Genomic DNA, 14,887 nt, shown 5'->3' with positions numbered 1-14,887 from the left:
GCGGCCTGTGGAGAAGAAGAAACCACCATCCTTACCCCGATTTCAGGCTGACCAAGGCATCCTCCACTCCCTTCTGGTTAAATTTGGTCATGTACTGATGCATGTAGGGGTAGTTATTCCGAATGTTTCTCTCTGTACTTCCATTAGGCACCGTGCCAAATCGAAAAGGTGGGGAATAGTCGTGGGGTCTCTGAAACTAGAGAGAGAGAGAGAGAGAGAGAGAGAGAGAGAGAGAGAGAGAGAGAGAGGTCAGCCACGGCTCTGTCAGTAGTCATGCATATACTTGCCTTAGTGCAAGACCACAAAACCAAATCAAAACCAGAACATGCTTTCTGGAGCTTCTTTTCTCCTTAACTACATCTTCCATCTTCCACAGGTCTGGTTGCTACGGGAGGCCGGAAGCAGGTCTGTCTTGCCTGTGCTGTCCCCATGTGCCTCGCACAGAGCCTGCTTAGTGATGCCCCCATATTTGTTGAATTGGATTTGTAGGATTGGCCTCCCCCAAAATATATTCAGATAGGCTTTTCCCCACGTGTCACCTTGGCATGCAGAGCATAGGCTCGTGGTGGCCCTGTGTGTCTCAGGAGGAACGGTTACAACAGCTTAGAGAGAAGAGTACCCAGATGTGAGGTCATCTCTTCAGAAATGACCCTCCAAAGGCAGGGCAAACGTCTGCAGGCAAGGTTTGGTCATGGAGAGCACCCCTTCCTCATATCATTCCCTCTCCTCTGTCCTTGGTGCCCCAGGCACCAGTCCTATTCCTTAGCTCAGGTTATAAACTCTTGCTCGCTTCCATTTACTTCAGAATTTCCATTCATGTCCGTTCTCCACCCGTGTAATGGAATTTCATCTTTTTCTCCCACTAATTTATCTGCCTTTGTTCGTGTGTTTACTTGGCCAGTAGGAGACGCACCCGAAGGGATGGGGGGGCCTTCTCCCTGGCCCTCTTACAGAATTTTTGTCCTGCTGTAGAGACCAGTTTAGTGATGGTGCCCAGGCAGGGCTCAGAAGTGCCCGTTGAGCTGGGATTAAGGTTTTACTTCAGTTCAGTTCATTCATGTGCCTCATGATGACCTCTTCTGTGATCCTCACTTTCCCGCCTTTTTCTGAACTCCACTCACCATGTGTTCACTGGACCCAGAGAATGATGAAGGGGAGCAGAATTTGTAACCCAAATATGCCTCTTTGGCCTAAGGATTATTTTAGGCTGGTTATTATTTTTTTTTTAAAGTAGACCATTGCCACACACTCATTCTCTGCTCACTCATTCACTCAAGTGTGCATTCATGCACGAAGGCAGTAGTTGTGGGGACCAGAATGGCAGGCTCCATGTTGAACTGAAGTTCCCACTAACCATGAGGGGATGCCCATGTCTTGCTCTCGAGACTCCAAACAGACAGGTTGTCCATATTTCCCCAGGCCCCTTGCCTGGCTGATCCTGTCTGCTCATAGCTGCAGCACTCGGAGCAACCCAACCAAATGAGGCAAGAACTTTACAAATGTTGCCTCATTTAATCCTCACAACAGCTCACCTAAGAGGCTCCATTCTACAGGTGAGGAAACTGAGACTCGGAGAGGTGATGCAACCTACTCAAGAGGATGGCCTGGAACTCACACTCAGATATGCCTGTCCACAAGCTAATGTGAACTCTCATTCCTCAGAGACCATTGCTAGTGACCCCTTCTCTTTAAGAGGGGAGGACCATGAGACCCAGACAGGGCAAGTCCAGGGCGACACCAGAACCAGGAGGAAACTTCTCCTAGCCCCGAGGCGGGCATGTCTTTCATGGAACCGTGACCTGCCAAAGACAGCATCCACATTTACCCAAGAGCCAGGCTGACCAGAAACATTAGACTTTTCTCCAGACTCACACCTCATTTCACTGTTAATTAAAATTTCTAGTTGAAAATCATTTTCCCTAAATTAGGCGTGCTGCTGCCTGGTAAGCAGTCACAACTGGATTTGGGGGAGGTGGCCTTACACTGTCCAAATGAGCTCCTCCGGCTGGGTGCCCTGTGCTGGAGTGTGTGCTTGAACAGCAAAATGCTTTGTGCTCACCCCAGCAAGCAGTGTTTCAACTAATCCCCAGGAGAGGCGGCGGACCGGCCCGGGATCACTTGCAAGGCAGCTGCCTGCTCTGAGGCCAGAGGCACGAGCGCTGTTGTTCATAAATCTAGTTGTTGTAGCAGCCGTTCCCAATCTCCAGAGGCCTCGGGAGATGGCCTATTTGACTAAACGCCTTCCACTTCACTCCCCATCTGTTGCAGCGGAGCCTTATCGCTCTCCCAGGTCCCTTCCTTCCTGCCCCGGGTTTGCACAGTGACAGAGACAGATCTTCAGTCTCAGTGATGAATCTCCACGCTCCCTGGCCCTGACTGTTCCATCACCCACACGGAATTCAACCGGGCGCCAAGATCTAGGAACCCTTCCCGCTAGACGAAGGGCTGTCAAACTTTTTGAAAGCATGACTCACGATGCATTTTCCATCTCCTTCCCGTACATACACACACACATACACACACACAAAACTGCACAGTGCTATTTCTTTGTGTGACACACTCTGATGTTCTAGTGTCTTAATGGTCACAAACCTTAAATTAATTGCATGGCTTGCTAACGAGTCACAACCTACAGTGCACAAAACGGTTAGGGGGAGTGAGGCTCGGCTCCTGATGCAGGGCCTGGCTCCCAGGACACACTCTGTTTCTTACAGGAATGATGGCTGCTGCAACTTTCTTCCCAAGAGTTGCGTGCACAAGCAGAGAGAAACAAATGAGAGCTTTCACAAAGGAATGGGGGTGCAGAAGTGCCCAGTTTCAGCGAGACCACAGCACAAGGTAATCACGGTGCCCAGGGTCCGCAGGTCTCCAGGGCCTCTCTTTAAGGCTGCGCCATGCCCCCAACCACACCCCTCCCACCCCATTCATGTTAACTGGATTCACCTGGCCTTGGCCTTAGGCACAAATTTTCACCTGCCCCTTAGGAACCAAATACTTGGGGGAAGCCCCTTATGTTCTCTCAGCCTCAGTTTTTCCTTCAATAAAATGGTGTTGCTCTTGCAATTAATCATACGGTGCTTGAAAGAATGCTAGGCATCCTGTAATGCCTTATATACATTCTCTCCTCACATTTGTTACCCAGTGTGACTTTGGTCAAATAATAGTCAACCTCTCTCTGATTTGGAGAACAGAAGAGGATTACAGTCTATTATTCTGCTCTGCATTTTCCCATTCCATCTGTCCATTGCTCAGTAACAACACTGACATGATACAATCCACAGTGTGCCAGGCAGTGTGAGGATGATTTGTCACCTCCCTATCAACCTTGCCCGAAAGGTATTAATATTCCCCCCTTTATTAGGAAGTTAAGCCTGGGGAGGCTGCCAAACCAAAGGCCACACACCCACTGTCTGATAAAGTCAGGACTGAACCCAGGTCCCTCAGGCCCCAAATACAATATTGCTCTTCCTGCCTCCCGGAGATGTTTTCCTGTACCAGACTGATTGTCAACATTTTGCAGAGTCTCCACCAACATTCCAGGTTATTTTTTTTTTAATTAATTCCCAGGGGAGTGTTTATCTATGAATTCAACTATTTATAATTTAAGTCCAGGCTCATCTGAGCACACCATGGGCTCCAAAGTTTCTTTTTTCACAGCAAGCCCTGGTACTGCGAATGACTGAGAAGTACTATAAACCTGAGTTGTTGCACGCATACCCATGATTTTTTTTTTTTAAAGAGTGAAAGAAAAAACACTGGTGTATACAGAATCAAAATAAATTGATTCAATATAGATTTTTATCTTGCAAAGCTTTTTGGTATATCTGCTATTAATCTTGTGGGAGCATTTAGCTTATTTACTCCAAGAATTTTCTTGTTTATCTAATTGTATCAAACATTTAATTAAAAGAGCTATCTGCTTGCAGCTAATGCTCTGAGCACGGAAACGGAGCTGTGTCTCATGAGGGTCTTGGATCTGTTACGAGGTGTTTCCAAGTCAGAGAAGGTCAGTCAAATTATTAGTGGCTCTAATTAGTTTTCCCACAAGCGATCCTGTTATTCAAACCCAAAACTACGTAGCAAGGGTTTATTTTCTCCCCTAGCCGCTGAAAATAGCAATGCAAAGCAAGATACGCTGCTAACTACTTTCTGGAAAAATCATCCAGCCCAGGACTTGGCTGCCCACTGCCCCACGGTCCCTCCCACTGCTTCCTCTCAGACCTGGGCTTTGCGCCTGAATGTGATGGCATCACCGACAAACAGTGCTTTGTGTCTGCAGAGGATTTTCGAGGCTACAAGGCACTTTTATTTCTGCAGTCTCCTTCCAGCCTCACGACAGCTATGATTGCCAACATGCAGAGAGGACTAAGGAGGCAGGGAGGGTTAGGTGACTACAAAGCATCACACAGGTATTAAGTGGCAAAGAGGAAACAGGAACCCAACTTGGCCCACTACGCACCCACTAAGAGCAGCGCTTTATCTGCTGCTTACAGCTGCCCCATGGCTTAGGTGGGGGTCTGCCAGAAGCCAGCCCTGGCCAAGGAATTGGGGGAACATGATTTATTAAGGAAGGGCTCCAGGAGGAACAGAAAGGAGGGCAGGGAATGGAGGAAGCTAAAGGTGTGATTTCAGGGAAGGTCTCGACCTCACTGAGACCCTACGAGGGGCCCTGCAGGGCACACAATGTCTCCGCCTCTGCTGTGCTGAGAGGTGATGAGGCTGCTGGGCTGTGCTCACACCATTAGCTCTGGCTGCGGGGACTAAAAAGATGCGGGAACTTAAACTTCTGGGCATTCACTGCCCCATGCCCAGAGGTAACCACCCTCTGTGAATCCCTCATGAGCTTCTGCCAGCAAATGATGGGCCGGGGACACAGAGCTGGAGTAGGGGGCCCAGCAGATACAGGTGGAGTAGCTACAGTGTCCCCCACACTGTGCATTTCGGTGTACAATCAGGGGGGCTCCCAAGTGCCAGGTAACATGCTCACACCCTCCCCTGACAGTTCCTTCCCCCAAATCCATGTCAATCTCAGCAGCCATCTCCTCTACAACACTTACTCCTGCCTGGAATTTTCTTCTCCATCTGCTGTGTGTTTATTTCTTCCTCCTAGCATTTCAGTTTCAGGGCAGCGCAAGCTCAGGCTGCCAGGCTCGCCACAGTGGCCAGAACAACCTCTCCAAGACTTAAGACCTAAAAGTCGAGGAGGACCAGCCATAAGAATAACTGAGGGAAGAATGTGCTGGAAGGGGGCAGGGCACTGCAGCTAAGTAAACTTGGAGGGTTCAAGGAACAGAAAGGGCTTTCATGGGAAAGAGGAGGGACTCGTGGGGTGAACTGGGGGTCCCGCGGTGCACAGAGTGGCATTTCTCAAGCTATAGGGAGAAGGCATCAGTGACCCGCCCCCCACAGGGGTGATGGCCCTGTTGTGGGGGTGACTCCCCAAACCCCATGGTCTCTTCGGTGTCAGTCCTCTCTGACGTCTTTCCACCACAGCACATGTCACGGAGAAACTGTTATGGCTTTTCACAGCCTGATTTTCCATTCAGCAGTGTTGATGAATGCCAAAAGGATAGATGTAGGCTTATGTCAACAAGATACGAAGTGCAACTTTCTAAAGAGAGACAAATTAGCCATACAAAACCTGTGCTGCGCTGCAAATCGGACGCTGCTGAGCTTAGCAAGTCAGGACGTCAAATCTCCATAAGAGGCTGCACCCAATCTACCGCCTTTCTTCCTCTACGTGCTGTTCTGAATAGACACTCACACCCCACAACTCGTGTCCCATTTCAGGGGGGAACGGAGAGAGCAGGTGTTATTACTTCCCTGCCGTTTACTGATGTGGGAAGCGCAGCCACCAAACAAGAAGCTCAGATCATCTGAGTAACACGAACCAGGGAGAAATGTAAAATCTCTCTGCTCCATTTGTTTGGGGGAGTTGGGTTGGGAGTGTTGATGAAGGGGCTACAGTGTACAAAGGAGCCGTCAGCTTTGTCTCCAGCAGAGCTTAGAGATACCAGCTCATGGCACGGAAGGGGAGCCAAGGCCACAGTATTTAAGAGACTCATCAGGGTCACAGGACTAGGAGGGAACTATAGCCTAGAGCACCCAAGTTTCTCCTCCCCAACAATGATCTTCCTCAACATCACATTCTCCCTGAAAGGTCAAGTTTCAGGCTAAGCTACAACATGCCCTTGAGTCAAGGGATATGGCAAGCAATATCGGCAGATCATAGAAATCTGAGGAATGACCACCTGGGAAAACCAGACTTGCAAATTCGATCTGTAATCCTTTAGCTCTCACAGAGTTAACCTCAAGTTTTTCTTCCTGAAATGTTTAGAAATATGCCAATTTCACTTAAGAAAAAAAAAAAATCCTCCGGCTTTTTGATGGAGAGATGGAGGGTTTGGACAAACAGAGTCTGAAATCTCTCCCTTCCAAAGGGAGAACGTTCAAGGTCAACCCCCAGGCACAGGTGAGAACAAGGTGACCTTACCTTCTTGTCACTGAGGCCAGTCACTTGGTCCACAAATTCTTCCTGGATCATGAAGGCAGCCAGGTTGGCCGTGTAGCTAGCCAGGAAGATGACAGCGAAGAAGGCCCACACGGACACCATGATCTTGCTGGTAGTCCCTTTGGGGTTCTGGACGGGCACGGAGTTGTTGAACACCAGGCCCCAGAGGAGCCATATCGCTTTCCCAATCGTGAAAGAAGGCCCATGCGGTGCTGCAAACGACAGAAGGGACATTCTCAGCGCTTCCTCAAAACCGGGCCAGGACCTGGCGACATCTGCGTGTTGGTGAGCATTTGCTAGCTCCAGGGTGCCCAGCGGTGATGCTGATGGCTCCAGAAGGTGGATTATGTCATGGCTGTCACCTTCGTTGCCCCAGAACCATCACCACAGTTAGTCCAATTGTTAGGGGGTAAAGGATGTCCTAAAGCTAATTCCATACAGGCTTTGTGGACTCCACCCCCACCCCAGGCCAAAGCCAAAGACACTGGGAACTCCAAATCCCATCACCACCCAAGGGAAGGTGGCTGGGACCTGAGGGTGGGGTTAAGCAGCCAGGTTTGGTATAAAGCCAGACATGTGGGCTTTGGTGGGGGGGGGGTGTCCCTTTTTGGCTCTCCGCCAGCTCGCAGTGCTTGGCCAGCTCTCGGAGTGCCTTTGGGTTTCCAGGTTGGCAGATCAGGTAGGACGCATTAAAGACTTTATTTCCCTATTTTCTCCCTGAGTTGTACATTTCCTTAATTCCCTTTCCCTTGTAAATAAACCTTTTATTAACCTTTTGTGTGTGCCTGTAGTGGAGTATTCATAAGTCCCTTTTAAGCGCGCAGGTGAGGACCCCATAGCTAGGCAACCCGTTTTATATCGGGGTTGCTCCATAATGGTTTTCCTTTAAAAATTAGCATTCTACTCATATTTCTATCTAGCTGCATTATGTGTGTGTGTGTGCCACTTTTTTTAAAAGAAAAAAATGAGAGAAAGGAGGAGAAAATAGTTATGCAAAATGTGGGTTTGAATGAGAGGTAGTGTTATGACCTGTTTTAAATTTGGATTTGATTTCTATTTGGCGGAACCAATCTCCTTAACAAATGTAAAGAGAGCCTTACAAGAGCGTGTGCGTGGGTGTTTCGGTATCCCTTGGCCATGCAATCAGAGAGGAACCAGGCAGCTCCACAGGGCTGATGTTTGGTATTCTGATCCGATGGTCCCTAGCAATTGCTCCTGTTAAAACTCAGATGGAGAATCTGCACAATATAGGAATTAAACTCAACTAACACCCTCTCCAACTGGAGACATTAAAAAAGGAACAACAGAGCTTAATTCTTCCGACGCATCACAGATGGAAGACATTTGGTTGCAGGGTCACGGAAAATGTATAGCACTTTTTCTCCCTCTGTGTATCCTCGCCAGAGCTGTGTGTCCCTTTGAAGGGTCTTACATGTTCTTTGCAATATACTTTACTAAGGAGGCAGAGCAACATGCCCGAATCACTGAGGTGGGGAATACGCGGACTGTAAAATGCACACAGTAGGGCCCTCAAGCCCTTTTGGCACAAGGGGAAAAAATCAATGAATGCCCTCATTTCATGGGGAAAAAGGTCTTCCTTACCAGAAGGTTAATTTTCATGTCATTTAAGTAAATGAAGATATGAAAAAATGATCTACTCAGAGTTCAATTGGCAAGGCAAGCAGAGTGGGCAATAAATAAAGTGGCACCAGTGAATTTAGATTGATGGAAGTTAAGGAGGTTCTGGGCAGGCAGCCTAGGAGAGGGAAGCTCTGCATGCTGGAGGCCAAGCGCAGGCTCAGCAGCGCTTCGAACATCCATATGCAACACATTAGGGGGAGGCAATTAATTCTATTATTCTCCATCTCCATTTCTCCTGTTCCTCTTTGGCTAGTTTTATAATCTTCTGGGCTTATTCCCAAGAGCGGAGAACTCTTCGGAATCAACAGTCAATCCAGTTAACTTCATGAACGACTTAATTTTATTAGAGATTCATGTTGATCAGAAGCGACAGTGATGTGGGAATCAGAAACAGGCAGTTGCAAGGGATCTGTCCGAGGCTTGTGGGAATTCTTGATTCGTGAATACGGTTACTAGGGCCATATACTTTTCCCTCTGAAGTGCAGTGAGATGTAACTGAAAACCCTTCTGTGTAAAGAAACAAGTAGCTGTCATTTCCTGAGAGCTTCCATATGGAGATGAGCAGGAAATGAAAAGCCTGCAGGTAATGGAAGGGCTCAGTGGGCCCGCTGGGTTCCTTTCTTCACAGAGGTCTTCCAGATGTGCTTCAGCCAAGGAAGTCATCGTACATGACGGGCTTTTCACAGGGTGTTAGCCTCCAAAATAGACCTCACTTATCTTGATCTCCATGACCCCATCCCAGTCTAAAATTGTAACCCTTGCCCTTGGGAAACTTGAACATATTCCTAACTCGTCTCTCTCCTCCCCCTACTGCCCGTTCTTCCCTTATCTTGATGGGTAACCCCACCGACCTTTCCACAGGGTCCATGTCTCCTCACCCCTTCCTTTCACGCTATTTTGAAAAAAAGCTTAAATGCAACTCTATTCCTCTAACTTTATCATACCATTGTCCATCCCATGCATGACTTTTATGCTTCCTGAGCAAGACAGCAGCCTTTCCAAGGCCTTTGCACTTGCTGTTCCCTCTGCCTGGGATGCTTTCCCCTATCTCCCACCTGCCTGGATCCTCCTTACCCTTCAGGTCTCAGCTCAAATATCCTCTCTTCTGAGAGTCCTCCCTTGTGTGACCATCCTATCTCAAGGAATACCCCCACCCATTCATGTTCTCCTTTCCCCTTCTACTTGAGATTTAGTGCAGTCGGTGATTATTAATTTGTGTGTTTATATATTGTCTTCACAGCTAAATTTTCAGCTCCACAAGGGCCAGGAAGTCTCTAGCTGATAACCACGTTATTGCCTTCACCAATACAGTGCTTGGCACATAGTACCTGCTCAATAAACACCTGTCAGATATATGTGTGAATTCGCAAGCAGCTCAAGGTCTGACTATGTAACACAAGGACTGACTCTGCTGCACTATGATCACTCAAAAAAGTTGTCTCAGACTTCACTCTCGGAGGTTCCCTGCTCCCTCCTGATTAGGTCTGCCACCCTTTTCATGAAGGCTGATGATTCTCCCACTTAAGTGCAACATGATTATTTATGACAGTTTGACCATGGTTGGTTGATTGAAGAGGGTTTATGTAGTAATCACTACTCTTCGATGGTTAAGACGAAGTGGGAGGGTTGCAATCAAACTAAGTTCCTAACAAATCCCCATGATCTGCTGACTGTTTCTGATATTAAGTCTTCCAGCTGAACAGCATATGTAGCAAATTAAGCCTTGTCTTTGATTGACGATGCCTTGAAGATCCATTGTCTGCCACCATCTCAAGTCATTCCCCAGGAAGAGATTCGTCTTGGCACCCTTTTGATTCCATCCACTTAGAATGTGTCAACGTGTGTTGAGGAAAATGCACTCAAAATGATGTAATGTGTTTATGCACGAACCCTGGCTTGTGTGGGAGCCTCTTAATGAGTTATAGCCAATGAATGCCTCCCTATTCAATTTTCTGTCTACTGATTGCCACTTTATCAAGTACAATGCACTAAGGTCAGACATTGTCAAGAGAAAAATATAACTATTTTGGGGAAAATACTGCTTTATATTTATTGTCAAGTAAATGAAGTATGATTTAGTGGCTTGGAGAGTTCTCAAACTAGATTTTAAGAAGGCATTTTCTTTGCATAAACTGAAGTTGAGATTCATTACAATTTTAACATTTCTTTTGACACACGTTTTCAAAATTGTCAGAAAAACTTCTTCAAATCTCAATCAGCAGTTTTCACCTGACTATCATCACCATTCTAACAAGATTAAGATATTTCATTGTACTTGATCCCTTTTTTCAGCTGCAGTGAATAATCCATACCTGTATGGCATTACAAGTGACAGCAATGACCTAGTGCCATTCACGTGGTAGACTAGCGAGGCGATATAGGATGGTTGTTCTAAATGAGAAATCTTCATCGAAAGAAATTAAATAGCATCAACTTTGAATCATGCAGAAGGAGGAGGCCTCACCTTTCCCTTTGGCCAAGTTTCTGTTGTAGCCCACGGGACTGAAGTACTCAAAGACAAAAACAGCAATGGCTGAGACAATGAGCAGCATCACGAACATCATCACCCAGACGGAGGCGCTGAACGGTTCTGCAGGCAAACAGACCAGATGACGGGAAAGGGTCAGTTAGTTCCTCCTCACAGTCAGGGCTAGCAGGAAGCCCAGAGGTCCAACTGCCAGCTCACCGAGAAACTTTTCCTAATGTGAATCTGATCTTTCTAAAGAAGCTATCTTGTTCCTTCATATTTTTAAGTTATTCCTTAGTCTACAAATATTTGAGGCACTTGATACAACTGCATGTAACAGGATAAAAATAGAGAAAGACCACATGACATTTTACAAATCAGGTCAGGGAAAATAAAAAACAAAATAGAATGGTAAGATCAAGGGAGAAAACTGAATGCAAACAAAGAGGCTACCACCAGACTCCTACAAATCAGCATGGGTTTTATTTTCATTTTTACTTTCTGGATCATAAAATTGAGGAGTTGACAAGAATATCAGGAGGACCACAGCCTGCCATGACTATGACCACACTCTCCATTTCACCTTCTGCCCAGACAGAGCAGATCTCTATAATTTAAAAAGCTTAGAAAAAAGGAACCCTTGTGCACTGTTGGTGGGAACGTAGACTGGTCCAGGCCCTATGGAAAGCCAGATACTCAAAATATTAAAAATAGATCTACCAGGGCCTCCCTGGGGGCGCAGCAGTTAAGCGCTGGGTTGTGAAGCTGCCCGCAGCCTCTGCAGCACCAGTTTGATCCCCGGCCGCTGGGTGAGGGTCCCACATGTCGCGGCAGACCTCTCCTGCAGCCCGCTGTTCCCCTCAGCAGTGTTTTTAGTCATCTGCTTGTTCTGCTCCCCGCTCTGTCTCTGGTGAATCCTCTCATCCTCCCGTGCCTCTGGCCTGTGCCCCAGTTCTTGTATAAAAGTAAATAAATCTTTTAAAAAAGGTATGAATTAGTAGGCATCAGGGTAGTAATGGGTATATAGTAATTTCCTCTGAAAGCTGTTTTCATCAGTTATTTTTATGTAACTTAGGCAATAGGTGGATGTCTCAGCAGGGTAGCCAGGTCACAAGGTGCTAAATCCTAGAACCTCCACATTCCAAGAGTTGGAGCAGTTACTTATAGAATATTAAGGGATATTAGGTAAAACAAATGAACATTTCTATTCAACATAATTTAGAATATAAAAATGAGTTGGATGGAGTCATTTTATTCGTGTATGACATAGTTTTGCTAGGCTTTCAACAGAGATTGAAATTTTATAAATGAATGCATCTCCATCTAATGCATTATTCCAAAGAACCTGCCATTGGACACCAATGAACTCATAATCCTTTTCATCATAAGCAAACATTTTCTAAAGACAAAATATAAGAAGCCCAATACTTATTGAATAGAAGACATTTTATTTTCTAAATTACTTTTCTGACGAAGCTAGTAATAATCATAAGGAACTAGGTCTACAGCAGGCCACCTTCTTTTTAAAGTCTGTCCCCACCTAACACAGCTAGAGGTCATCACAAATTCCAACGTAATGAGCTAACATATAACAAGAAATTTTCATGTCTGAAATTTTAACTATAGTGTATAATGAAAAAACTGGAAGTGATGCATTTTGGTGCAGAATTGATAATGCAAATATGCCAAAAAGCAACTGGTAGCAACACAACTTACTTGACTTAAATAATGTAAGATGAACTTGAAGAAATCAACGAGACAATAATTGAAATTTATCTTAGTTAAATCTAGCTTGAGTAATTAACAATACTATGTCCTTGAAATCATAGCAATTTGGTAATGAGGTGTATCCAAAAAGGAGGAGAAACAGAAGAATAATTAGGAGGTTAAAAATTACTTAATATTCAAACACAGAAGTTAAAGTAATTCTCCAGTAGAGTGTATTAATGACATAGTGTGTCTTTTCAGAGGAGGACACGCTGATGAGTGTATTATGATGAGTAAATAAGCAAACACATGCAAAGTATTTGGTGTTGTGAGCTGGATGCTGTGTACACAGATTAAATGAAATATCTGATTTCATGATTAAAGCCAGAATGGGCATTGGCTGTGTGCTGTCCAGGGTCCTGAAAGAAGCGTCCCTCATACTAATTAATCTGATAACTTCCTTTTCTCTGCAGGCTGTGATGACGTTATAAAAATATTCTTCTATTCACATGTCAGAATCTGTAAACCTGCAGTGGGCTTCATTGACAGTCAGTGCATCCTACTCATTAACTGGTCAGAAAATTAAGTGGGAGCTGAGCAAGCATGAAGTGACAAACATCTGTCCTTTGATTTGAGCAGGACACATAGTGCATCAGAACAATAGTGAGGCACTGTCTGTAGTGTCGAAGGAGTGACCCGGAGATATATTTAGTTAGTTCTGGATTACACCCTCTACTGGCTTAAAACAGATTCAACATTTGTCCATGAAGGAACTTCAAACTAGGGGACTCCAGGTCAGCGTTTATTTGGATCAAAGAATGGAAACTGCTCAGAAAGTCTTTAGAATTAACTGAATGGAAATATCACAAGAGACGTCATCTCTGTCCTTGAAGAGTTGCTGGTTACATTTTTACAGAAAAGCTAGAGGCATTACCTGCAAGTGTTTCCGATGTGAGTTAATGGAGTTTGCGGAGGAGAGAGAATAGGAAATAATGAAGAGCAATGCAATCAGATTTTGAATGTTTTGGCTCTTCCAGACGACTGAGCCAGTGAATGGAAAAATGTAGCTTAGCACGGTTCATTATGACTTTGAAAAACTGCAGATAATGGCCGTAAATAAGGGGTGCACAATCAAATAGGGATGCAATTTAGTGATGAGGAAAAATATTAAGCCTACTGTGTAAAACAGCTTTGAAAATGGTTTCCTTTGGCTATAATTTATATTACTTTATTTTAAAAGATACAACAGGAAACGTAGGGGCAAAAAAAAAAGGTTTGGCTAAATTTAGCAGAGAGACCTGACTTTTTAATGGAAATGTGCTATTAATGCAGGTAAGATAAAAAATCTAAGGAAACTGGGTTGAGGCCAGATTCAGTATTAGTGACCCGACCCATTTTTATGAGACAAGTCGATTGATAGTTTTTTTTCTCCTCTCTGATGTAACTAGAATAAAGTTCACTCTAGCTCACAAAGGGGACATCGGACCACCTGTGAAAAGAAACAGATCTCTTTCTGTTTTTCCCATGAACTCACTTTCTCCAACATTTTCTTGCCTTTCTTGACAGACCCTTATTAGGGACTGGGGGAAAAATGACTGGAATAACTAATAAGTGAGAGCGTTTCCAATAAGTACTAAGATTCTGGAGGTATTGTTGGATCAGGCGGCTGCATGTTCACGGTAGAGAACGAGGTTCCCTAATAAAGAGACAAAAGTCCAAAGGGAACACAGTGAGGTGTGCAGTTGTCAAGCTCCGTGTAGCTCCAACAAAGGTTATAAAAATTGAAGCAATGAGTATAAAATCAAATCCAGTGACTGACACGGATTCCAAGAGCTTAAATGGATTATCAAAAATGAAAACATTAAAGACATACACCTGTCTCTGTGAGTAAGGAAGTATCCAAAATCCTGATAGTCAACATTTCACTCAAGAGAATGAAGCATATAAAATTTCAGTGGATGCTACATGTCAATGAAGAAAGAGATGATTCAAAGAATGGGCTTGGAGTTGGTGTTCACACTTTACCTCTTGCCTGCAGTTTAGACTCTAATGCATAAAAGGTTGATTTCTTTTGTCTCTGGGAAAAAAGTAAGAAATGGAATTGACCTTGAACTGTTGTCCTTCTCTTGTGCAGTTTTCTTTGGGGGGGAAGTGGACTGCGGGAGGATGTGGATTTCTGTCTAAATCTTCCCAAATTTGGGCAAACCTATTGATATGGGAGTTAATCTGAATTTTATAATCTTCAAGATAGCCACCATCAAAAACTACACAGGATAACCAAATCTCAACACAATTATTTCCTTTAAAGAAAAATAAATAATGCTTGGCTATATTCCTCTAGTTTCAACTAGGCTAGCCAGACTTCCCAGTGCATATACACTAAAGAAAGCCAGATGATGGGAAACATAAACCACCCTTGCTTACAAAATGAAAAACCTGTCATATGAAAACATAAATTTAGGAAATAGTTAAGAGGAGAGTTAAAAATAATTTCCACTTTTACAAACTATGCAGCTTAAAGGACAAATACATTTAAAATATGGTCCCGTTCATTTTAAACC

At 44.8% G+C, this 14,887-nt stretch overlaps 1 protein-coding gene across 1 annotated transcript in view; it reads right to left on the bottom strand.

The window, feature by feature from the left end:
- The window catches only part of GRIN2A (glutamate ionotropic receptor NMDA type subunit 2A), a gene marked incomplete at its 3' end in the record, with an annotated part of 327,135 nt that overhangs the window by 45,524 nt on the left and 266,724 nt on the right, over nt 1-14,887 (bottom strand). Inside the window, exons 7-9 of the mRNA XM_084250771.1 lie at nt 10,617-10,742; nt 6,494-6,723; nt 36-196 (exon numbers count right to left, since the gene is read on the bottom strand). Coding sequence (XP_084106897.1) covers nt 36-196; nt 6,494-6,723; nt 10,617-10,742 — 517 coding nt within the window. The remainder of the gene's footprint in view (nt 1-35; nt 197-6,493; nt 6,724-10,616; nt 10,743-14,887) is intronic.

This window comes from Talpa europaea, assembly GCF_964194135.1.
Source record: "Talpa europaea genome assembly, chromosome: 12".
Classification (NCBI taxonomy): Eukaryota; Metazoa; Chordata; class Mammalia; order Eulipotyphla; family Talpidae; genus Talpa; species Talpa europaea.
Note: the sequence above shows the minus strand (reverse complement) of the source record. Positions and strands in the feature narration are given on the sequence as shown.